Source organism: Eleutherodactylus coqui, chromosome 5 (genome assembly GCF_035609145.1).
Source record: "Eleutherodactylus coqui strain aEleCoq1 chromosome 5, aEleCoq1.hap1, whole genome shotgun sequence".
Lineage (NCBI taxonomy): Eukaryota > Metazoa > Chordata > Amphibia > Anura > Eleutherodactylidae > Eleutherodactylus > Eleutherodactylus coqui.
In genome coordinates, this window is record NC_089841.1 from 45,411,317 (window position 1) to 45,436,914 (window position 25,598).

Genomic DNA, 25,598 nt, shown 5'->3' on the forward strand with positions numbered 1-25,598 from the left:
ATCGGACGGCTTTCATTTCAATGGAAGCGATCCATGCGGAATCCGCACTGTAATGGAGCATGCTGCGACTTTTTTTTCCCAGACCAAAAGGTCTGCAAACAAATCTGCATGCTTTATTTCATTTGCGAATGCCCATGTATCCCTTCGGGCGGCTTGATTCCGCAAATCAGATTCGCCCATGGATATTGTGCCTAAGGTTGTGTCCAGATGGGGCAGATTTGCTGTATGGACCCCCTGCATGGAAAATCTGCAGCATTTACAGTAGAGGCAAGGTGACTAAGATTTTCAATGCATCTTGTAAATGCCGCGGAAAACATCTGTACAAAACCCATGCGGAAAGTGATATGTGGTGCGAAATTTAAATCCACAGCATGTCAATTATAGCACCGGATATGCTGCAAAATCCACCTCTTCTAATAAGGCGGTGAATTATGCACAAAAATAGGTGTTAACATCTGTCAAAATCCACATCAAATGGTGCAGTTTTTGATGTAGGTTTTCTGCTGCGGTCAATCCACAGCAAATCAATCCCATATGGGCATAACCTAAGGGTACCCATATAATGTTCATTGGAGTGAAATTGATTTTAAAAAAATGGACGATTTCAACCAAAATAATTGTTTGCTAAATTTCTTCTGAGGATCATTTCAGCCAAGCCGTGACAGTCGTCCCACTCCATCAAGAGAGGTTGGGCACATTTGAAAATTTAATTTGATAGTCTGACTAAAGATCTTTTGTTGGAAAGTTTCCAGAGAGATCACTTGGCCGGTGGTCGGTCATTGAACATGTATGGCCAATGTGAACTGTGACGGCCAATATGGATTAAAATATATATGACTGCGTCCGCAAAATCAACGTTCACCAGACGATCGTTTGTTCAATTAGTAACCTACTTTAATGTGTGTGGCTGACTTTAGATAGTGGCATCAAATGCAAGACGTATCAGCAGTCAATCCTACTGTAAACCTCAGGATACAACAAAACACAGCCAGACAGCAGCCATACAAAGTCATGAGTGACTCGAGGACTACAGGAATATACCAACATGGCAAGTAAGCTCAATTAGTGGGAGGACTGCTGCAGATTTTAAGTGAAAGGAGTTGTCTGAGTATAAATACATTTTATTTTTTTTTTAATTGCCACGCATGCTATAACACAACAAAAGAATCAATACTTAACTTTCTTCTCTACCGGAGAGCAGTAGGGCGGCTCCAGCGAGTCTCCCACTGTTAGCACTGGCCGGAAGTCAGGTGACTGCTACAGCCAATCAGAGGCCATAGTGTCACCTCTCATTCTTCTTGCATCAGGGCTCAACTGCCTGTCCACCATGATGCCAGGAGCTCAGAACACGACCCTTTGGCCTACGATTGGATGCAGTGGTCACTTAACTTCCGGCTTGCACTGTCAGCAGGAGATTCACCAGAGCAGCTCCGCTGCTTCCTGCGGAAGAATAGAGGTACCTATTGGATTTTCTTATTTTATAACATGGCTAGCCATTTAAAAAAGTGCTGGTTGTGGGGGATTCCCTATTGAGAGGAACAGAGGCCGCTGTCGGCAGACCTGACATAACCTTACAAGAGGTGTGCTGTCTTCCAGGTTCACAAATCAAAGATGTGTCTGTTCTCTGTAGAACTGAAGAGTCTTGACAGCCTAACAAACAATGCATTCCTACTGATACATGTAGGGACAAATGACACCGCAAAAAAAAAAAAAAAGGACCATACAACTATCTGCAGAGACTAAAGAAACTAGAAGCACAAGTAGTCTTGTCCTTCATCCTCCCAGTGGATGGTCATGGAATAAGGACATGGAAGAGGATTCTAGAGGTCAATTGGCTATGCCGATGGTGCCATCAGCAAAGATTTGGATTCCTAGACCATGGAATGAATTACTTATACGATGGACTCTTCGCTAGAGACAGGTTGGCACCTTACAAAAACAGGTAAGCATATATTTGGCAGGTGCCTTGCTTCACTCATTAGGAGAGCTTTAAACTAGAACAATATGGAAAGTGAAAGGCCAGGCAAAAATATACAGCTAATGAATACTATTGAGAACCTCGCTAACAGAAGAGGAAAGAAAGAACAAAGACAAACAATTCAGAAGGAAAGTGGAGGAGCAAGAGACGCCGATCACAAACAAATGTTTCTACACAAATGCACAAAGCATGGGAAACAAACAAGGAGAATTAGATCTAACACAGGAAGAGAAATATGATATCATAGGCATCACGGAAACTTAGTGGGATGATACACGATTGGAATACAAGCCTGAGTGGTAATTGTTACACATAAATGGCCCATTAGCTAACTTAAATTCACGTCTCAAGGTCCAAATGAATCACATCCTAAGATACTGAAGGAAGCAGCAGAGGTAATTGCTGAGCCACTCACTGTAATCTTTGAGAAATTCTGGAGAACAGGAGAAGTCCCAGAAGATTGGAAAAGGGCAAATGTTGTCCCTATCTTCAAAAAAAGCGAAGAAGGTGGATCCAGGAAACTACAGGCCTGTGAGCCTGACTTCTATACTGGGAAAGCTCTTTGAACAAATTATTAAAAAGCATGTGTGCAAGTAATTCGATGAAAATGGAGTAATTAACCAGAACCAGCTTGTAATAAACAAGTCATGCCAGACTAATCTAATTTCCTTCTATGACCGAATCAAAATTTAGTAAAGCATTTGATAATCTCATACCATCCTTATTGAAAAATGATCAAACATGGGCAAGGAAACTGTTAGATAATTATACTCAAAGAGTGGTCATAAATGGCTGCATAACCTGATGGAAAAATATCTCAAGTGGGGTACAAGAAGGACCTATCCTAGGCCCAGTGTTCAACATTTTTATAAAATGATCCAGAGGAGGGAATTGAGGGAAACTGATCAAATTTGCTGACGACACAAAGCTAGTGGGGATAGCTAACACTAGAGAAGAGAGAGGATTCAAAAAGATCTAGACAAGCTTGAACAGTGGGCGGTGACTAACAGAATGGTATATAACAAAGAGAAATGCAAAGTACTACATCTGGGCAAGAAAAATGAAAACCCACACAGATTGGGAAGAAATGGCCTAAACGCCAGCACATGTGAAAAAGACTTGGGTATACTAGTAGATCACATGACTGAACATGAGTCAACAGTGTGACGCAGCAGCAAAAAAGCAAACACAATTCTGGGATGTATTATGAGACGCATAGAGTCTAGATCACGTGAGGCAATTATCCCCCTCTACTCACTCTTCCTTAGTCAGACTTCATCTGGAATACTGTGTCCACCCCAATTTGAAAAAGACAAATTGGAGCAAGTTCAAAGAAGAAATACCAGGATAGTGAGCAAATCATGTCCTATAAGGAACGGTTAAAGGATCTGAGAATGTTTAGCTTGCAAAAAAGGAGGCTGAGAGGAGACTTAAAAGCAGTTTACAAATATCTAAAGGGCTGTCACAGTGCAGAGGGATAAGCTCTATTCTCATTTGCACAAGGAAGGACTAGAAGCAATGGGATGAAACTGAAAGGGACGAGACAGATTAGATATTAGAAGACACTGACAGGGAGGGTGATCAATGAGCGGAACAGGTTGCCTCAGGAAGTGGCGAGTTCTCCTTCAATGGAAGTCTTCAAACAGAGACTGGACAGACATCTGTCTGGGATGATTTAGTGGAAGTAAAATCGCGGTACTTTGCCGAACACCTGTGTGAGGGAGGCTTAAGAGTCTATGATTTTACTCAAACACCTTTAAATTTGCAGCAAAAGTTAGCATAGTACGAATTTTATAGGGTTTGATAAACTATAGATCAAATTTCCTCAGCGTGCAGAAAGAACATGAGTTTTCACATTCACTTTGCTGGCAAAAATGTTAAATTTGACCAACTAACTTCAAATAATTTAAAGGGGTTGTCTCGCGAAATCAAGTGGGGTTATACACTTCTGTATGGCCATATTAATGCACTTTGTAATATACATCGTGCATTAAATATGAGCCATACAGAAGTTATTCACTTACCTGCTCCGTTGCTAGCGTCCTCGTCGCCATGGTTCCGTCTAATTTCGGTGTCTTCTTGCTTTTTTAGACGCGCTTGCGCTGTGCGGTCTTCTCCCTTCGGCTCTGCTCGGCAGCATCGGCGTTTTGGCTCCGCCCCTGTACGCGTCATCGCGTAACTCCGCCCCCATCACGTGCCGATTCCAGCCAATCAGGAGGCTGGAACCGGCACACATCATGGGGCGGAGCTACGCGATGACGCGTACAAGGGGGCGGAGCCAAAACGTTGATGCTGCCGAGCAGAGCTGAAGGGAGAAGACCGCACAGCGCAAGCGCGTCTAAAAAAGCAAGAAGACACCGAAATTAGACGGAACCATGGCGACGAGGACGCTAGCAACGGAGCAGGTAAGTGAATAACTTCTGTATGGCTCATATTTAATGCACGATGTATATTACAAAGTGCATTAATATGGCCATACAGAAGTGTATAACCCCACTTGATTTCGCGAGACAACCCCTTTAAGGGGGTTTTGCAGGACATAAGTATTGATGACCCTTCCTCAGAATAGTTCGTTAATATTTGATTGACAGAGATCCAGAGCTCTGGACTTTCACCGCCCAGCTGAGTAAAGTGACTGCAGCAGCTTCTGTTCACACCAGGCACACCGCAGCTCATTCCGATTCACAAGAATGGGACCAAGCAGAGGCGTAACGTGAAGCTTCTTGGCCCGAATGCAAAACCTGTAATGGGGCCCCCAACTATAATATTTTATTCATAGTACTGGGCACCCTATATGGAGAGGAGAAGCCTTATGGGCCCCCAAAGGCTCCTGGGCCCGGGTGCAACTGCATATCCTATAGTTACACCAGTGGGACCGAGCTGCTCTTTGGTTATGTGAACAATGACCATAACATCCCACATCTAAGAGGCTGCAGCGCTCGTGCATGCTCTGTTGCTTCTTCTGATAGCTGATCAGTGGGGGTCCCAAGCGGCACACCCCATCATCAACTACTGATGACCTATCCTTGGGATAGGTCATCAGTAGTTTACTGCCCGAAAACCTCTTTAATGGAACATTCAAAGGGGCTGGAAACGCTGCCAATTTTCCATCCAGATTTTGTGGGTGGAAAATCTGACCGTGAACAGACACATTTACTCACCCATATTAGAGTCATGTCAGCGTTTCACACTACAACATACACGGGTGCAATGTGGTTGTCTGCACATAGTTCATGGTTTGTACAGCACAAACCTGCTGACAGGTTCCCTACAAACAAATGGAAAGTCTATGGAGTGTTGTGGAGTATCAGATCTATATGTACCATCTATAGTACGTTTACCATATACACCGGGATAGCTCGCACATCTACAGACTTCCATCCACCCAATGAAAGTCAATTTGATCTCTCTTCAGGTTGGTTCCATCAGAGTTTGCCGCCTTTTTTTTTTTTACTGCAAAAAATAGCACAGCAGACTGCACTAATTAATGTGGAGGCATATCGTAAGAAAAACTATACCACACATGGCAGATGCCAAGAGTACATAGATGAGGTTTCCAATAGAAATCTTCCCGACAAACCTCAGACACGCACTGTAGCATTAGGAGTTGTTCACACGGCCTTCCAAGTGCCAGACTCATGATGGATTTTTCCAGTGTGGATCTGACACTTTAATCCATGGCTGAGAATCAGAGTTTTCATGCACACGCACATTTCACCCCAGTCAACAAGGAAAATCCGTGTGCGACCGCCCAGTGAGGTTTAAGCATCAAGAACTGACAAGACAATTTTTTTCCCACGATGAGGATTCCAAATAGTGTTTCCATAGCATTCAGTAGCAGATTTTGGTGCACCAAATCCACAATGAAATAACACCGTGAACGTGGCCTTACAAGGTCTGAACAATACATTTCATCAATACCCAATTGTTCAATCCAGATACCCATGTTATGCCTAAAAAGCAGCAGGTGTGAAAACCTGATAAACAACTAATCGGGACTTCACAGGGAAGGGAAATTCCAGGTGCACACTGGATTACAGGCAAGCCAAACTGAAGGAAGGGGGCTGTGCTAGAACCACTGACTGCAACAGTTAGGCTAACATTACACTTCAGCCTTCCTTCAGAAATACGCATCATGAATGTTCCTCCTTGGAAGGCTTCTGCGTATGCCACTGTACAGGTGTATGTCTCTCGCAGTCTCTTAGGTTATGTAAGGGGAAAGGTATAGCAGTCCGATGTTGGCCAAATCACGTGAATGAGGCATATGAATAGTTTTAAACAGGCGCTCTGGCTGGCACAGCACAATGTAACCATCACCTTACATTTAAGGGGTTGCTCACACAACATTTTTAAGGTATGTTTAGCATGTATGTAAAAAGCTCAGACACATATACAGACCTATGCAATTTTTAAGTATAAACTTTTTCAAAACTTGATTTCATGGTGACGGATTGCTAAAATGAACAGGCAGGAGCGCTCATCTGAGTGCTGTGACTGTTCGGCTGTCACCTTGAGCGGTGTACAGACTCCACAAACTGCTCCAAGCACTGATGGAAACAGCCGAAACGCTTGTCCCCATTCGTTTTAGCAATCGGTGGGGATCTTGGCATCCGGCTCCCCAACGATCAAAACTTTAGACATACCAAAAGTTATTTAAAAAATTAAATGAAAAAAAAATTGTTACACTTTAAGCATATCTGTATATTTTTTCAGTGTATACGTTAAATGTATAGCCTACATTTGCTTTTTGCATAAGGCCACCTGCAGACGGGCGGAAATTCCACGGCGGGATTTCCCGCAGAATTTCCGCCCCTGGAAGCTGCCATAGGATTGCGTTAACAAACGCAATCCTATGCAGACGGCTGCGCAAAATCTTGCGCGGCAAACAAATCGCGGCATGCTCTATTTCTGTGCGGGGTGGCGGGAGAGGCGAGTGCCCGCGCTGCTCTCTGCAGACGCTCGGGCCAGGTCCCTCTGCGAGAATTCTCGCAGCCGGATCCGACCCGGCCGTCTGCAGGTGGCCTAAACCTACGTTTTTTACTACCAAGTCTTTTTTGAATCGTTTTGAACTTGAACACTTTCTTTAAGCATTTGAGAACAAAAAAGCGTATGCATTACACAGCTTTACGTTTCCAGTCTGCTGTAATGTGAAAGAAAAATAGGTTGAACATACTTTTAGTGGACAAAGTTTATATGCCATGTTTTTCTACCCCTTAAAAACCATGCAAAGGTTAAAAAAAATAAAAAGGTCAAATGCATGCAGTTCTGAACTACTTTTGAGAGGGTAATAGTCTGTAGGTAAATCAAGCAATAGGTTTTAACAAAATTTTATATGTTCAACGGAAGACTAAAATGTGACGTATACAGCCCCTAACATCACTGTGTTCTACACTGCAAAACTGACTGCTGTTGCTCTTCACTTGCTTTTTAGCATCACTACAACTATCACTATCTTTTTGCAACATTATTTTGAAGACAGCTCTTCACTGCCTCTGGCACAGATCCTTCCAAAGATCACAGATGAAAAAGCACAGCATGCTGCACTAGTTAGTCCAGGAAAATGCAGGAAAGCATAACAGAAGCTGGGCAGACCCCATTATAGTCCTCTGGGTCCATTTGGTTCTGTTATAAAGCAGGGATTTATTTGGGTGAAGATTTTGTTTTCCCGTTTCCATAATGAAGAAGGAAAACTGAAATCCAAACAGAGCTTTTATGACTGGTGTGAACCCAGCCTAAGGCCGAGCTCACGAGGCCGTGAGCGGAATCCTGCAGCAGATTAAAGCTGTGAGCCTAGCCATAACCCCGCGTTCGGCAGCGAACTTTTACTGTGCATGACCTCGTACTCACGCAGCCTGCCATGCTCTGTTCACCTTTTTTTTTTTTTAAAGTTAAATATTTCTGGCGCCATCACTTACCAACAATTGTGTATGGGCTGTGGTTATATCATGACCATAGAAAACAGTGGGCTCTGTCGCAGATATACGTAGTAAAATAGAACATACTGCATTTTATTTTCCACTCGTGGATTACCCAATTCCGACATGCTATTATGATTGGAACTGCGTAAGTCAATGCATTTGATTGATCTGCTTATTACCACCAATTATACGCTCGCAGAATCAGCAATTCAAATAGTCGTGTGAGAACGGCCCAAATCGCACAGATTGAGAGGCATGTACTTTCGCTCACACTCGTTGATACAAATTGCGTATTCGGCGAACAGAGGAAAAATCCAGGCATTTTTTATTTTGCTGCAGACTCCATGGATGGCCTCCATTGCATTCAATGGAGGCCATCCGACACGCAGCCTTTACGCAATTAACATTGCGTCTAGGGCACGTGTACCTGCGTCATCGCCAAGTGGCAGCGCGGGAAATATAAAACAAAAAAAAAACTCCTGCGCACGACCAACCGCCAGGATCATATGTAATGCAGAAACCACATGTATACAGGGTGACCGTCCTGCTTCACAGGTGGAATTGCTGCGGGATCCCGCATTCGGAATCTGACCTGGTCGTGTGAAGCCGGCCTTAAAGGGATTTTGCTTTTAGCAAGTTTATTCACTGTATAACCAAAAGTTCTGCATTTTGTTTGTCAAATAAAACGCAGTTTTTAAAATCTATTTTTGTCATTCAGTGTCATGCCTTACAAAGAAAAAAACTAGCCAGGAAACCTGTCACTGGTTGTGACACTTGTTTCTCTCATTGAAAAATTTTGAGATTAAGCACCATCCCAACATCTAGTTACGCAAATTTATCAGATTTCTCGTGTAATAATTAAAAACAGTAATTGAAAATTCAGGCTTCATTTTATTGTCTCCTTGTACCCGTGGGAGATATATATTATATACGCGCTTTCCCTGTAGCAAACTACTGTGCAATGACACACTTTGAGCACAACCTGAGCCAGGTGTAATTCATTTTACTGATAAAATCCAAAGTTACTACCAGCAATCTGTTCATGTGGTAATACTGAACTCACGCGCTGCTCCGCAACATTGACAGACTGGCATCTGGGTTTGGCAAACTTTTTTTTTTAATTTTTTTTTTAAAAGGGCCACAAAATGCTATACAAGACCATGTTTACAGGTGGAAAGCTTGTGAAAACCTGAATGGGGTTGGTGCAGCAGGTTTAGCAGTTTTTACAAACCTATTAGGATGTCAGGGACTGTTGCAGTAATTTCTTCTATCAAATAAACCACCTGTGAATTTATAATATCCTGGATACAGAACTTCCAAAAACGCTCAATTCTGGGCTGTCCATACACTATAAACAACATCCTGGTGGCCCATGCTTGGTATTGAAGAGGTAAAACAAAGTGGGCAACCCCCCCCCCCCCCCCCCCCAAAAAAAAAACAACACACCTTTCTGCTATGCCTTGCACCACATTTATTATGGATTAAATGCAACATCGTTAACCAAAAATGCTACAAAATTTTGATGCAAAGCTAGCATAAACTAAGCCAACTAATAGGTGGTATAAAAGTTAGACAGAAGTGTCGAGATGCACCTGGTTTCTCATCCAGCATGAGCCACTGTGCCAAGTCTGGAGCATTTTAGGACTGCCTAGTTTATGTTTGCACTATCTATTTGACAGGATTAGTAAAATGTGCCTCAATGTCTGACAGTACAAACATAGCCAGCCCTAAAATGTGCCAGATTTATCATAGTGGCTCCTGCTGGATGATGAATGACAACTTTGGAACACTCTTGCCTAACTCTATACCACCTAGTTGTCTTAGTTTACACCAATTGTGCCAAAGTTTAGGCACACAATGTCACATCTAAGCCACACTCTTGTGAACACAACAAAAACGGACCATGATCACAGAAGGCAGATTTGCTGCAAACTTTCCACCACAGAAAGCCTGCAGCAAAAACGCAACCGATTTCACCCCTTTAGGCCGGCTGTCCACGAGCGATACGGTATCCCGTGGAGATTCGCAGCGGGAGCTGCCGCCGGTGAATCTCCGCCGGTCAGCCCTATCTAATAGATAGGCTGACCGCGGAGAATCGGGGCAATTCGCAGCATGCGGCAAATTGCCCGTCGAGAGCGGAGAATCGCAATGATTTTCCGCTCGTGGACAGGTGCCGGCGCTTTCCATAGCAATGCTATGGGAAGCGTCGGCCGGCGTGATTCGCGAATAAACTGCCGTGGATAGGGGGCCTTAACTGAAGGAGTGAATTCCATGGTGAATCTGCATTAAAATAAGCGTCATTTGGTATTGATTTGCTACATCAAATCTGCCACATGTGAACATACTCTAAAAGTATGTAAAACTCATGGCAAATATGGAGCAAAGTATGCAAGACATTTTCTAGTGCAATTTGCACTAGAAAACTGGTACATTTTCAACAGTAAGTGTGCACCATTGTCTCATGTCAGACTGGAAGCGAAGGGCCCCTTCGTCCTAATGACTGGTGGTGGGTGTCCAAGCTCACAGCACCCACGATGCAATCTTCTGACACACAATAGACTGGAGAATCACTTATCCCCCTCCTGCAGGGACAGCAACAGAAAACTAATCTCCAAATTAATTTTATTTCTTTGTACAACAGGAAAAATGAAAAAATATATACACTGAAGCATTATACAGCATACCAGTGTGTAGGCCAACCAAACAATATAAGAGTATAAAAAGAAGTATAAATGTGTCAGCAAAACACACTATTATAGACGAATGTAAACAAAAGAAAATAATTAAGGGCCCAAAAAAACCCCGCTGGCATTACCTTTGCTGGATTTCGATGGCTTGCTCTTATTAGACTTCAAAGCCCCCTTGGATTTTTCCTCTCTTTCCTTAATCAGTTTTTGTACTTCATCCAAAGACAATTTCTGAAGAACCACTACTGGCTTAGCTCCTTTATTAAGGTCTTCCACAAAACCCACTTTATCCGCTCTCTGCTCCCCTTTACGATCCGATCGCTTAGTCTCCTGGGTGACGTTGCCATCCTTATCCCGCTTGAGTTTTGGAATGACAAAGTTTTTCAGTGTGCCCTGACTCCCACCCAACAAGTAACTTGGGAACCCCGCTTTGTTGTCCCCATGTGACTTATTCCCATCCACCTTAGATTTACTCCCATCGGTCCTTTTGTCATCTCTACCACTTGGTGATCTTAATACAGGTTTATCCATCTTTGATTTGCTTGGATCTGGTTTACTGTCAGATTTAATCCTTGGGCTTCCAGGTCTTAATCTATGCTCCCCAGACGAAACTCTGTCCCTGGACTCGTCAGAATCGTGTCTGTGCTTTCGCTCAGAATTATCCTTTCTGGAAGGATCAGACTTATTTCCATGTTTAGAATCCTGTTCGCCCTTGTTGAAGGATCTTAGTGACTCCGGCTTCCTGAGCTTGGGTGGATCTCCCTTGTCTTCAGATTTTTGTTTTGGATTTTCAGGATCTCGCTTTGAAGAGTCATGACCCGGTCGCCCGTCTACTCTCTGCTTAGTCCCATCCGAGCGACTTTCGGACCTGACTCTAGGAGACTCTGATTTAGAATCTGTTTTATGTTTGGATGAGTCTGGTTTCTTGTCAGAGGAGAGTCTGATGGGGTCTTTTCTGTTATCGTGTTTGTGTTTTGGTGTCTCAGAACGACCATCACTTCTCTGTCGAGTCAAGATAGGACGCTCGTCGCTTTGTCGTCTCTGACTTTCTTGCCGATCACCACTTTTCTGCCTAGGTGTATCAGGTCGGCCTTCACCCTTTTGCTTAGGTGTATCCGGTCTACCATCATTTTTATGCTTTGGCGTTTCTGGGCGCCCATCGCTTTTTTGTTTCGGATTATCAGGGCGTCCATCTGCCCGCTGCTTGGGAGTATCAGGCCGCCCATCACCTTTCTGTTTTGGTGGCTCAGTCTTGCCGTCAGCCTTTTGTTTGACTTGTTCCTGCTTACAGTCACCTTTCTGCCTTGGGGTCTCTGGCCTGACCTCAGGTTTTTGTTTGGGAGTGTCCGATTTACCTTCACCACGCTGCTTTGGAGTACTTGGCTGCTGTCTCTGCTCCTGTTTATCATCATCTTTATTAGAGTCAGTGAGACTTTCATTTAGTTTAACTCCCTCCTGGATGTCACACGGCTTGGAGTCATTTGAAGAATCCCCAAGATGTGCCTCGATCTTTACATCTTCCATTAAGTCTCCCGCTTTACTCTCTGTCTTGTTGACCTCACAGCTCTGCTCGCTTAGTTCATGCTTTGTCTCGCCTTTGCTGTCTCCGCAAACCATAGGTTCTTCGATATTCTCAGGAGGCTCCGCTTTGATGTCACACGGTTTGCCTTCTTTTAGCGACTCCTCCTGCGTAAGGTCGGCTGCATTTTTAGCAGGTGTGCTCATAATGGATTTATCAGGTAACTCAGTTTCTGACTCTGACCTCTTTCTTGGTGTCCCAGGATGGTTTTCAGATATATTTCTAAGAACTCCCATCGGATCCTCAGGAGGTGCAGAAACAAATCCATCATTACAATGTTTTGCTTCTTCAGATTTCTTTACAAAGTCTGAGTCCTGAGTTGCAGTTGCCTGAGAGTCCCCTCTGCCAGCATGCAGAAGATCAATGCTAACCATTAAAGCTGGTCGTGACCCATTTCCTGTAGCACTTGTCTCCTGGGAAGCTGGTCTGTTTCCTCCAGTAGCACCTCCAGCTTCTAATGGATAGGAATCTTGCTTCCTTTTCTTCAAAGGTTTATCTAAGAATTGACAAAAAAATTGGGTTAAAACCTAGTTTGTGAGGTATAGGACATTTTTATTTCTTTACCTACAAGAGTCAGTTTAAAGGGTTTGTCCAAATAGCATTAAAAGGGGGTGACTGGATAGCCGAAGATTTACTTTTTTTTTTTTTACATATAGCTGTAAATATGTTAAAACAAACAACCCAGCAGTACCTACCCATCCTTTGCCCCAGCGATACACAGCAGCAGACCCAAGGTCTTCCAGGTGTTTGTTTAGGAAGGGCTACCACCTGATGGCTGCAGTGGTCATGGCATCACCACTCAGATGCTGCAAACCATGATGCCAGGAGAACAGAACCTGACCGTTGTGGCCTCTGACTGCAAGGGTCAGGTGGTAACTGTTCCTAAACAGAATGGGATGACTGCAGTGCTGGATTGCCAGGGAGAGGATGATTAAGTACCACCACTTGTTATTTTAACACATTTGCAGACACACTTATATAAAAAAAAAAAAAACTGACAACCAGGCAACCCTTTAAGTTATCCCCTAAATACAGCATTGATGGCAACTAAAAATATGGCGCAGGTGGTCCTTGTAAAACTATGGCACAAGATTAAAGCACCTAAAATCTAGCAGGTCAGATCAGCTGAGGACCAGAAGAAGACAGAAGTGTTTTTTAACTACTTCTGCCTTCTCTTTTACAGGCTACATGGTTCTCAATGAATGCTATGTACAGAATGCAGTAAGCAGGGTGCTGTTTTGTGCATGAGACCCATGGGTGCCGTGTCATTAAAGAAAATTCATTCCAGGGAAGAAAAGAAAATAGGGCCATAAAACCACCACATGGGTTAAAAGTGTCTGATCCTTTTGGACTGAAACACTCAGGTCTTCAAGGTATTAAGATGGTCGGACATATGCACCACCAATTCATCAACTTAAACAGGACCATTGTAGATAGCTAGTGCATTGCTCCATTTACTCTGGGATGCTCAAGACCACCATTCACCGGACTAGTGGGGATCCCAGCAGTCAAATATACATACAATGATCATTAGTTATGTCGTAATGAGATGGATATCATGACCCATTCTTCAGGTTAAGTCCTCAATATCCGATCAGTAGGGGTCTAATGCTTGGGTATCTCACAGATCTACTGTTTGAAGCAGAGGGCATAATTTCATATCTACGGTGCCTGGTGTAGCAGCTAAATCCTTTTCATCTGAAGAGCTGCTGAAAGGCCATGTGACGAATGAACATATCACTGGCCTGAGCAAAAGCTGTAGCCCTTCGAACAGCTGACTGGCAGCAGACTCCCCCACTGATTGAAAATTAATCCTGAAAACAGGTTATCAAGATTTTAGCCCTGGAAAACTCATTATGCTCATGGGACGAGCCCTTTAAAACTTAAAGGGGTTGTCTCGCAAAAGCAAGTGGGGTTAAGCACTTCTGTATGGCCATATTAATGCACTTTGTAATATACATCGTGCATTAAATATGAGCCATACAGAAGTTATTCACTTACCTTCCCTGCGCTGGAATCCCCGTCTCCATGGCTCCGTCTAACTTCAGCGTCTAATCGCCCGATTAGACACGCTTGTGCAGAAGGGTCTTCTGCCTTCGGGTCTGTCCGGCAGCAGCGGCGTTCTGGCTCCGCCCCCTCTACGCGTCATCGCGTAGCTCCGCCCTGTCGCGTGTGCCGATTCCAGCCTCTTGATTGGCTGGAATCGGCACACGTGACGGAGGGGGGGGGGGGGGGGGGGGGGGGAGCTACGCGATGACGCGTAGAAGGGGGCGGAGACAGAACGCCGCCCGTGCCAGACCGACCCTTCTGCGCAAGCGCGTAGGAAGGTAAGTGAATAACTTCTGTATGGCTCATATTTAATGCACGATGTATATTACAAAGTGCATTAATATGGCCATACAGAAGTGCTTAACCCCACTTGCTTTCGCGAGACAACCCCTTTAAGAACTCAAGATATTCAACAAGCATTATAAATGAAGTCTTATCCATGAATCTCATTTCCAAGATGGAACACAACTGCATATTACCTCCTGCACAAGTCTATATAAAAAACCCTGATGTTAACAAAGAAAATTAGATTGAAACGTTATGCAAAAAAGAAAAAAAGATGGCACAAGCTTGTGAACCAAAGAATTTAAAAACTCACAGAAGCATAACAATTACTAGAAAATTATCAAAATTTTGAAAAGTACAGCAAAAGATACTTTACAGGAAAAATTCAATGCCGACACTAAAACGTCCATGTGCGTGCGTGCATCCATACACACACATATATACACACTCAAACACTGATGTTCGTAAGCACAAGTCCCCCTAAGCAGATGGAATTTACTTACAATATTTTACAAATTAAAATAACGCAAATTAAAGACCCGACTTTCCCTACAAAATGATCTTAACGAAAACAAATTTGCTATTACCTCATCCAAAAAAAACCAAAGCCAGAATTGCGTTATGTCAATGCCCAATAAAAATAAACAGATCGTCCGGGACTATTAGTAAGCTATCCTCAGGATATGTCATCAATAGATGATCGGCAGGGATTTGTTGCTTGCGATCCACAACAATCAGCAATCCCCAGGCTGGATATCAGTGAGGACAGCGCTGTAAGCAGATAGTGCTTTCAACATTGCAGCAACCTGGTTTGGTTTTGCAGCAGGCACAGCTCCCACTGAATTCAATGTAATACCAAACTGAGCTGCTACAATACGAGCAGCAATATCGGTTTCCAACACTGTCCACACCGACAGCAGGCCCTCTAATCACCTGATCGGAATGGAGCCCGAGCAGCAGACCCCTATCAACCCACTAAGTATGAACTACCCTGAGGAAAGGTCATCAATAGATAAGTGATAAAGTTGTACGTACCCGAAAACAGTAGCAACAAAAAACACAGCTCGCCATGCAAATGACAAAACCATCATGCAGTCCCCATCGAAGGGAAACAAATGTTATTGGACTCAATATAGTAACAAAAAGCTATTTTTAAAATTAGATTAAAAAAAAAATAGAGGAAAAAAGAAATCTATAAACACAATATCGTCATAATTCTTCTGCACCTAGAATAAAGTTAACATGTCATTATTACAGCAACAAATGCTGTAAAAGCAAAACCCCTTCAAAAAGTTACACAACTGCCTAACTTACTTTTTACATTTTTCAATGTTACATTAAAATGGTATAAAAAATACATGTTCTGTCAAAAACACCGCATATGGCTAGGTCAATGGGAAAAAATATGGCCTGTGAAATCCCAACATAAAAAGCAAAAGGTAAAAAAAAAAAAAACATACCACAAAAATAAAAAAAAACAACTCCCAGTTGATGCAGATCTTGTTGAAAATGACCAGTGTTATCAGCAAGTACTACATTCTAATGTTACCTTTATCCTGGACTTCTTTTGAAAAGCGTTCCCTCTCGATGGCAGATTCCCGTTCTATCCTTTCTATTTCTGCCAGAGCATCCAGTTCAACTTCGTCATATGGCGTTATGTTTCCTGTTTGTTGGGTTTGTGACTGAGCCACAGGAGGTTGAGACGGTTTTGCGGTTGCAGATGTGTTGGGCTGTAGGACGGGCACTTGCAAGAATTCATTCTGCTCTTGGAAACAAGCAGCAGCGTTCAAAGGGCGATTTATGTCCTGCGGAGTGACTGGCGTTTTTGATGTGTGCCCAGGATACTGGACACTGAAAGAGGAGTCACCCTCTGAGACGTTACTGTTCTCCATGCCAGAGAGAATGTCTCCTTGCTGGTCCATTTCCGAAGATCTTACACGTGACAGTCTTAATGTGAGTTTGGTAGAGTCCTTGGAGGGAGAACTAATGATGTCATACATTGCTGACTTTTCACTTGTCTCCTTCTCATCTTTGCTTATCTTTAACTTTTTCAATTTTTTTTGCTTTCTGTCAGGTGAATCCAGCAAAATATCAGGAGGGGCATCTCGCGGAGAGGTGTAGGGAGGAGGCTGGGATTGAAGAATTAATGATCTTGATCCTAAAGGAGGATAAACAAAAAGAAACGAGCGTTGCTGAAACAATACTCCATGCAGGGATGATCTCTTACAAAGACACAAAGCAAAATGCATTTTCTACTGTACATATCAGAGCATTTGTTACTGTTTTTGTGCTACAAAACCCCCATGACAGCATTCAATTCAAAAAAGTTGTGGGACAACTAATCATCCTGCTCTACACAAACCTGACAATCAGCTGATTTTGCCAGGGAAGCTGTGGCTAACCAAGCATTGCCCTTGTAGGGAAATGTATTACAGGATGGCAAGTCATATGAATAGTCGTTCTGTAATACCAAGACAGGATGGCAGAAAACCCCACCACTACGGATCAGCTCTCTGTTCCGGGTCATAGGAGGTGGTCCTGAGTAGGGGAACTTTGGTCTATTATGCTTGTATGGCTAAGGCCTGGCTCACACGGGGCGGATTTGATTTGTGGAAAATTTGAGATCCACAAATCAAGCCACCCATAGGGATACATGGGCATCCGCATAGCAGCTTTTTAGCATGCGGATGTGATCTTTTTTTCTTTCCCTCGGCATGCTGGTTGCACGCGCGGGAAGAAATTGCAGCATGTTCCATTTTTCTGCGGATCCTGCAAGGACTGTTTCCATTGAAGTCAATGGAAGCCGTCCCATCCGCGGCACACCTGCAACTGTCAAAGCAGGCATTTAAAAAAAAGTGAGAGAGACACTGCGCATGTGCTGGGCACATTGGTCGGCGTGCCCCAACGCATCCGCCGTGCTGAAGAAAGAAGATCCAGCGTGACCGAGGATCCGGAGAGGTAAGAAGTTGCCTTTTAATGTCCATTACTGCGTGCGTGCTTGTGTAAGCCAGGCCTAATACAACATACAAACACGGGGCTGTGCTGTTGGTACAAGCCCTTAAAAAGAGAATACACAGATGTAACTCGAGTAACAAGTTTAAAAAATATATAGAAATTCATATAGTATAGAATGTCTCTCATTCCTCAGTCATTTTTAGACAACTGGGTGCTGCCACTATCCAGACACAAGAATTAACCATTTTTTAGGTTTTTTATCCTCGCCGTTCAAGGGCCATAACGATCTTTATGCAGACAGAACCATATGAAGGCTTGTTTTTTGCAGAACGAGATATTTTTAAATGGTATAATTTAAAATAGCATGTAATATATTAGAAAGCTTACATTTTTAGTGGAGTAAAAAGGGCGTTGTGCAATCCTTTTTCAGGGGTTTTGCTTTTATAACCTTCATGTTGCAGTAAAAACAGCATGTTAATTTGGTTCTACAGGTTATGACGTTACCATTTTTATAGATTTTTTTTAGGTTTACAACTTTTAAAAAATTAAGAACCCTTTCTATCAAAGGATTGTTTTCTATCACCATACTGTGACACTATCCCATCAACAGAAAAATAAAATAGTCCTGTCTGTAGTCTTATTGATGCTACTTTGGGTTATATATGAATTTTTGATCACTTAATTCAGTTTTTAATGGGAGACAGGAAGCCTCTTTAACCCCTTCCCGCTGCAGGGCGTAAGTTTACGTCCTGGCAGCCTGGTACTTCCCGCAACAGGGCGTAAACTTACGTCCTGGAGATAGCGCGGGATCACATATGATCCCGCGCTATCCCGCAGCGGGAGCCGGCTGTCAGTCACAGCCGGCGTCCCGCTGCAACAGCGGGGGGTCATCGGAGATGCCTCCCCCCGCTGTTAACCCCTTCCCTGCCGCGATCTAAGTAGATCGCGGCAGAGAGAGACTTCACAGAGGGAGCCGCGCTCCCTCTGTGTCTCCGGCCGGAACTCGCGATGTGATCGCGAGAGCCCGGCCTGTCACCATGGCAACAGGACGCCAGACACTGGCGTCCTGTATTGCCTATGCCTATAATCGCTGTACAAGCGATAAGGCATGGCAGACCAGTAGCTCTGCCATGCCTTATACCAGCGATCATCAGGGCAGTGGTTAAAGTCCCTCAGAGGGACACAAACAGTGTAAAAAAAAACAAAGATTAAAAAAAGAATTTAAAAAATGTAAAAAAAATGTAAAAAAAACCCATTTTTTAATGCTTTTTCTCAGATTGGCATAAAAAAAAGGTAAAAAAATAAAAATAAAATCCCACATATTTGGTAATGTCGCGTCCGTAACGACGCGTACAATAAGTTGCACATGCTTTTGACTGTGCACGGAAAAAACCGCTTAAAAAACCGCTAATTTTTAGCATTTTGCCTCACTAAAAACGCAATAAAAGTGATCAAAAAAGCCGTATGTACCAATAAAATCTACAGCTCGTCTCGCAAAAAATAAGCCCTCATAGAGTGCCGTACATCAAAAAATAAAAAAGTTACAGGACTTTGAATGCAGCAATTTAGAAAAAAAAAAAAAGATTACCCAGAAAAAGGGTTTTTATTGCAGAAAAGTGGGAAAACCTAAAAAAAAATGTAAGAATTTTGGTATCGTTGTAACCGTACCGGTCCGCAGAAAAAATGGAATGTCTCATTTATGCTGCATGATTAACGCTGTAAAAAATAAATAAAAAAATCTATGGCAGAATTGATGCGTTTTCTCTCCCTATCATTAAAAATAAAAAAAAAAAGTTTTACAATATAGTCTATGTACCCAAAAGTGGCACCAATAAAAACTACAGTTCGCCACGCAAAAAACAAGCCCTCATACGGCCGCGTCGACGGAAAAATAAAAAAGTTATGACTTTTGATAAACGGAGAAGAAAATCCGCCAAAAATTGTTGTGTCCTTAAGCCCAAAATAGGCCGTGTCATTAAGGGGTTAAAGCATCACAGCACAGAAAAAGTTCATTGGTCTCAATATACCTGCCTTGCAAATTGGATGCTTTGACTACTGTAGTTAATCTTAAGAATGTTTCAGAAGTTTGGTATATTCTTAAAACATACCACATATATGGAACATAGAAAAAGGAGGTCAGAGGCACAAACTTACCTTTCGGGGTCCCTTCGCTTCCAGCGGGAGAGCACACCGATTGTGGGGATCGTAGGGAAAATGAGGCAGCGTTCCTTATCGAAGAATCACTATCCTGTGACAAAAGAACAAAAAGGGGTTAAATTAAAAATGCATAAACAAAATCTGTCTAAAGAAATGAGCACTCAAAAAGGAATGAAAGTCTGAGGCAGACCACTAGATAAGGATTCCCTTTCCCTTCAGTTGTAGGATTGATACTACATTCTAAACAAAACCGTTTACTGAGGTACGTTAACACAGTTCAGCATGAATATAAGGCAGGTTGTATAAGTATACATAGTGCTTATAGTGTGCAATGCACACCGAATGACCACTTTATAGAGACTCCCATCTAGCAGTGCATTGGACCTTTGCTACATGATTTTATGCTGCACTCCGGGGTCACAGATCTAATTTCCATACAGGTAAGTTTCAACAGTAAAAGGGTCAGGGGTTCTAATAGAGTTCAGTGTACATTCTGTAAATATTTTGACACTTCAAGCAGCTATAGGAGGATTGGAGTACTTGCAGTGCTTATAACTTTTCTTTTGGTGCTAGGATAAAGCAGTCAGTAAGCAGATTCAGCCTTTGAGCCAAAAACACAACTAGAGCCAATGCTTGCACTTAATAGCATCCTAGGACAGATGACTACACTATTCACTTGTTAAGTACGTACCTCACTGCCCAGTCTATGTACCATCTGCAGATAGTCCTCACTAGTGTTGTGTCTAGAATTATCAGCATGGTGGTTTGCAGAGTTTCCTGCCAATTGACCAGAAACTTTGTTTTCGTGCAGGTTCCTCAGACCACCTGCCACAATCGGGCTGGAAACAGAAGCTGTCAAGAAAAGAGTTAAAGATTTGAAGTGTGTCACTTTAGACTATTTAGACCATGGTTATTACAATGACTCATCTGCAGCCATTTAAAAGGATTGTGCAAAGTTTAAAAGTTATCCCCCATCAACAGTATAGGGGATAACTTCTGAATCAGCGGGGTGCCAACCACTGGGGCTCTGGAGTGTCCTTAAATCACAGCTATGACTGTCACACATGCCCATTGGTCGCACTCCCCCATTCAAACATAGAACAACCGATTTAATGCACACCGCATTCTGATTTACCTTGTTGCATTTGTTGATGTGTGTAACTTCCAGCGTGAGGGTATGGCATATATCCTGCAGGGCTTTGGGGAGCGTAAGGACTAGGAACAGGACTGTTTTGCTGGCCAATAAATCGATTTGTTGAACTGGTCTGAGGTGGCACAAATCGACTGAAATGAAAGGGAAAACATTTTTGTTATTATGTATTTTTCTAACATGAGATCATTTGTTGTTTTTTCAATCTTTTTTGGCAATTAAACAAAGCACTTATATTACTAATCACTCAACTCCTTTTTAAAAGCAACAACCAATCGTGTACCCATGAATAAACTGGCATATGGTGAGAGCACCATTAAATAAAATATGGAGAACTCTTGATATTTAACTGATAAATGAACTCAAACGTGTCCCTACCCTTAAGCGATCAAATAAAAACTGATCATCAGTGAAAGCATTTAGCAGACAATTAGCTGGCTACACGTGCACAGCATTGCTTTAAAGTAAATGCAAAGATGTAGGGAGAAAATCATTACCTTTTAAAATAAGCTGGAAGTTTTGAAAATATTAGAGCAGCGTTTGGAAAACATGGACTGATATTTATTAACACCTTCTGATGCAGCAACATCTTTTTGCGTCACTGCTTTAAAGTTGAGTCAATCAAGGAGCAGGTCATAACCACTTCTGACTTCTATTTTGCAGCCATGCCACTCGAGTGCATTCCAGTTTTTCAAGCACCCACTGACTTTAAGGCTGCCTGTCCACGGACGATATGTCACTGCGTTATCCGCGGCGATAATCTGGCCGCGAATAACACAGTGAACGTTTTCCATAGGCTAACTATGGAAAGCGCAACCTGACGTCCACGAGGGGAGAAGCATAGCGACTCTGCGCTCACATGATTAAACTTGCAGCAGGCTGCAATTTGCTGCAATTTTCCGCGGTGAGCCTTTTAGGCTCATCGAAGAGACCTGTCAATGCTCCACCCTCCTCCTCCGCGGTGGAATATCGCTAGCAATATTCCGTCATGGCTGTGGACAAGCAGCCTAATGGGCGATTTTGGTGCAAAAAAACACTCTAAAATGAGACTTTCTGCAATTTATAAGCATTGACCATCAGTCTTAGGGGGGAGGCAGTGTGAAGGCTCTCTCTGAGGTCTTTCATGACAATAAGTTTCAGGGTGTATTTACGTGGGCGAGTGCAATACCTGTCCGAAAAACTCAACTGTGATGTAATTTTTTTTTGCGCTCCCATTAGGATCTTAAATAGAATCACCCAAAAATACCACATCCTGCAACTTTTCTACCTCGCAGTACTGCTATGAGGGATAACTCATGTAAATTAACTTATTTAAAACTGGTTCTTTTAACATGCAATTTCTGTGGATCTCACAGCATACAGACATTGAGGGAATATTCACAAGGGTGATTTTTATATGCAAAGAGGAAACATGAGAAAGTACAAAAAAAAAAAAAACACTGCCGAACACCAATCTAATAACCCATTGTCACAGCTGTTCCATTCAACAAACCTATACATAGTTTAACTTTTTATTTTAGTGTCCGTTTTGCACATGTAAAAAATATTTTTTCTTCTCCACACACTTTGAACACTTCACCCCTAAAACAATTAAACCAAATACAATTTCTCTAAAAAATGTGCGTCGTCAAAAAGAAAAAAAAAAAGACTGCAAAATATTTTTGCTAGCCTAACCAATAAAGTTAGGGCCATTAAGCAACCACATGCACAAAATCTCTCAAGTATCTTGGCACTTAGGCATTAAGGAGTGGAGAATGATTCTGCCTGGTGAGCGACTCCAGCAGCAGACATTTTTATAAATTCTCAAATTCTGATCCATGAATGAATAAAAAAAAATAATAAAGTCTGCAATAGTCAAAAACCCAAGATAAGTTGGCTCTCCCACTGAGCAACAAAGAGTGCACATCTACAGAACAGCTCTCCAACTATTCATCCGAGCGGCAGCTATGTGAATAATGCACTTGGGAACGTATGCCATAAATAGAATTGCTGGACTGCGCATTACCTGGAAGGGCTATGAGAGATAGTGGTTGGTTGATAATTGGAAGATGCTGGGCTGCCATGCATGGAATTCTGGGGAAGCTTGTACTGAGGCATCATCACTGAGGAGGAAACACAGAAGAGGATCAGCAGGGGTTCAAATAGAAATTCCAGGAATATTACAAACTGTTTTCTTAAAGTCCTACTACATAAACCACAAAGGACGACACACACAAATGAAACAAAATATATTTTATAAAAAACACCAGTACAAGCATGGTAAAATTCTGTATTCATATCAAAGACCTTTATAGAGGTGCTACTTTCAAGAAAGCATTTAAAAGAACATGAATGTATGGGATTATTAACACAATGCTAAAGTGGGGTACAATGATTAGTCTCATATCCCTGCAAGATCACAAGTGAGAACTCACTGTGCAGAGGCAAAAAGGTTTAAAAAAAAATAAGTCGCTTTCAACAAAATCCTAAATATTTTACCCTCCCCAGGCCCAGGCGTTTTAAGCAAGGCTTCAAAGGTCTAAAATGCATGAATTTAAAGGAGATTTCAAAGCTAAAATGTGTGTTTTTTTTGTTTGTTTAGCCCTTTACACAAATGGGTCCCCTGGTGTGTAAAGGTAATATAGAGCTCATACTCCTCGCTCCCTGCAAGTTCACCGCTGCTGTCCAGGTCTCTACTATGTTGTTTTGTTTACAGGATGCAGTCAGCCTGTGACGTCCCATAAACCTGCCACTGCAGCCAATGACTGGGGATCAGCCATGATCACTGAGCTCTGTCATTGGCTGCAGCAGTCTGCTGACAGGATGGCACAGCCTGCAAACATGACGCCAGTGAGGAAACCTGCAGCTGTCAACTGGAAGCAACGAGCGCGAGCTCTTTATTATCTTTACATACTAGAGGATATGTTTGAAAAACAACTTTTTATCCGACAACCCATTTAAAAAGGATTTCCAGAAATCTTTTCAAAGTTGTTGTCCCACCAACTAACTTCCCACTGATCCCGAGAAAGATTAGCCAGAGTGTCCATCAATGGACTGAGCAGTGGTTGCGCATGCAGCTGTTGCTCCAACCTTCTCAATGGGACTGCCAGAGAGGCAGATGAGGACGTGAACTCAGTTACCTCCAGCAGTCCCACTGAAATAAATGGAGTGGCAGCGTACATGCAACTGCCGCTCATTTCATTCAGCGACGCTCCGGATGGCTGGGCAGGTCCCAGTGGTTCAATCCCCAGGAATCGATACGTTATCTCCTGCAATGTGGATAGCTTTAGAGGAACAAACCCTTTAATAATCACATAGTGGAGGGTTCTACATATTTATTCCCTCATCATTTTAAATATCAGTGCTTGCTGTACAATTTTATTTATATCAATAGGCAAAACTCTTTACAGCTTTAATACTTCAAGGCTGAACTACTCAATTTTCTGAAGTAAATACTTGAAAGGTGCAGTTTGGATTTTTTCACTTTAACCGCACAGAGGAAAATATTTCAAGATGGAGTCCAGACTGTTCAGCTAGGGCCGCATGCACAGGGCAGAGCAGGATTCCACAAGCGGAATCCAGCTCTGGTGGCAGCGGAGTCCGCAGGTACCTGCTCTCTTGAATCTTCATCTGTACTGCACAGTACAGATTGTTTTTTTTTTTTTTTTTAACTCCTGCTTTTCCTGCATCATCGACTAGCGATGACGTGGAATCAGCAAACTTTCCACAATGTCAGTTGCGGAAGGGCCACGGATAGGACTGCTTTGACTTGACAATGGAAGCCATCCGTGCGGAATCCGGGAAAAAAATTAGGCATTCTGCAATTTTCATCCACGAGCGGAAGCCGCAATTTGTTTTCGCTCGTGTGCATGAAGAATCAGTTTTGCATAGCACACTACGGGTGGTATGTGCTGCGGAATCCAGAGGCAGGCAGACGCCCACTCCGAACTTCCGCAATTAAAATCTACCCGTGTGCATTCACCCTAACAGAGTAAAGTCTAGCTAGACTGGACTCAACTGTAGAAAACTAATGCGAAGTATTTGGTTGGTACACATTTTTATTCTATGGATACAAAGAAGGTTTCTATTCACTGAAAGCAAGCATATTTTTTAAAAATAGTGTGGACCTAAAACACAACGCTATTATAAAGTTGCAGGTTTATTTGCATAGGTTCAGAAAACCCCTTTAAAATGTACTTTGTTTAAATAGACACATTTAGGTCTTCACAAGATATTTATACAAGACATGACAAAAAAAATTTCCTTTGAAATTTACACCTGAGTAATTAAAGGGCTCCCACCCCTATACATATACCAACTGTAGAATGTAGGCCTGCTTGTCCAACCACGATTTCCCCCAGCTTTGCGAACATTCGTGTTTTTAGGGAATTAAGCTGCAGCTAGACAACTTTGGTGCCAGCTTATCACCTGGGGCATTAATAGGGTTAAAGAGGATTGGGGGCATTGAGTTTCAGTTTTAACAGTTGAGTGGCCCCACATACATCAGCGAGTTGCCTGGTTCTGACGACTAAACTTCAAGAGAAACAGTGTGGCCATCTTTGTTTGGCCAGGCCTTGAGGGTCACTTTAAGAGACTTAGAAGGGGTTTCTCGTTTCTACTGATGACCTAGCTTCAGGATAAATCATTAATAGCAGATAGGCAGGGATCCACTGCTCAGGATCCCATTGATCAGCTGATCTCTTAATCATTGGGATGAGAGCCAAAATGTAACAGACGGCTACACTCCTACTGAAACCAAGAAGAGTCAAATCTTATATTACACTTCTGGCCCTGACCAGCAAGGTCGAACATCTGCATTCATGCTCAGGATCAGAAGTGTAATAGATTGCCTAGCTCCCAT

At 42.7% G+C, this 25,598-nt stretch overlaps 1 protein-coding gene across 2 annotated transcripts in view; it reads right to left on the reverse strand.

Annotated features, from left to right (window-relative positions):
* Positions 1 to 25,598, reverse strand: part of NIPBL (NIPBL cohesin loading factor) — a 134,530-nt gene that overhangs the window by 36,846 nt on the left and 72,086 nt on the right. For both annotated transcript variants that reach the window (XM_066602417.1, XM_066602418.1), the window contains exons 5-10: positions 22,764 to 22,860; positions 20,744 to 20,892; positions 20,300 to 20,460; positions 19,606 to 19,699; positions 16,046 to 16,654; positions 10,712 to 12,658 (exon numbers count right to left, since the gene is read on the reverse strand). In XM_066602417.1, coding sequence (XP_066458514.1) covers positions 10,712 to 12,658; positions 16,046 to 16,654; positions 19,606 to 19,699; positions 20,300 to 20,460; positions 20,744 to 20,892; positions 22,764 to 22,860 — 3,057 coding nt within the window. The remainder of the gene's footprint in view (positions 1 to 10,711; positions 12,659 to 16,045; positions 16,655 to 19,605; positions 19,700 to 20,299; positions 20,461 to 20,743; positions 20,893 to 22,763; positions 22,861 to 25,598) is intronic.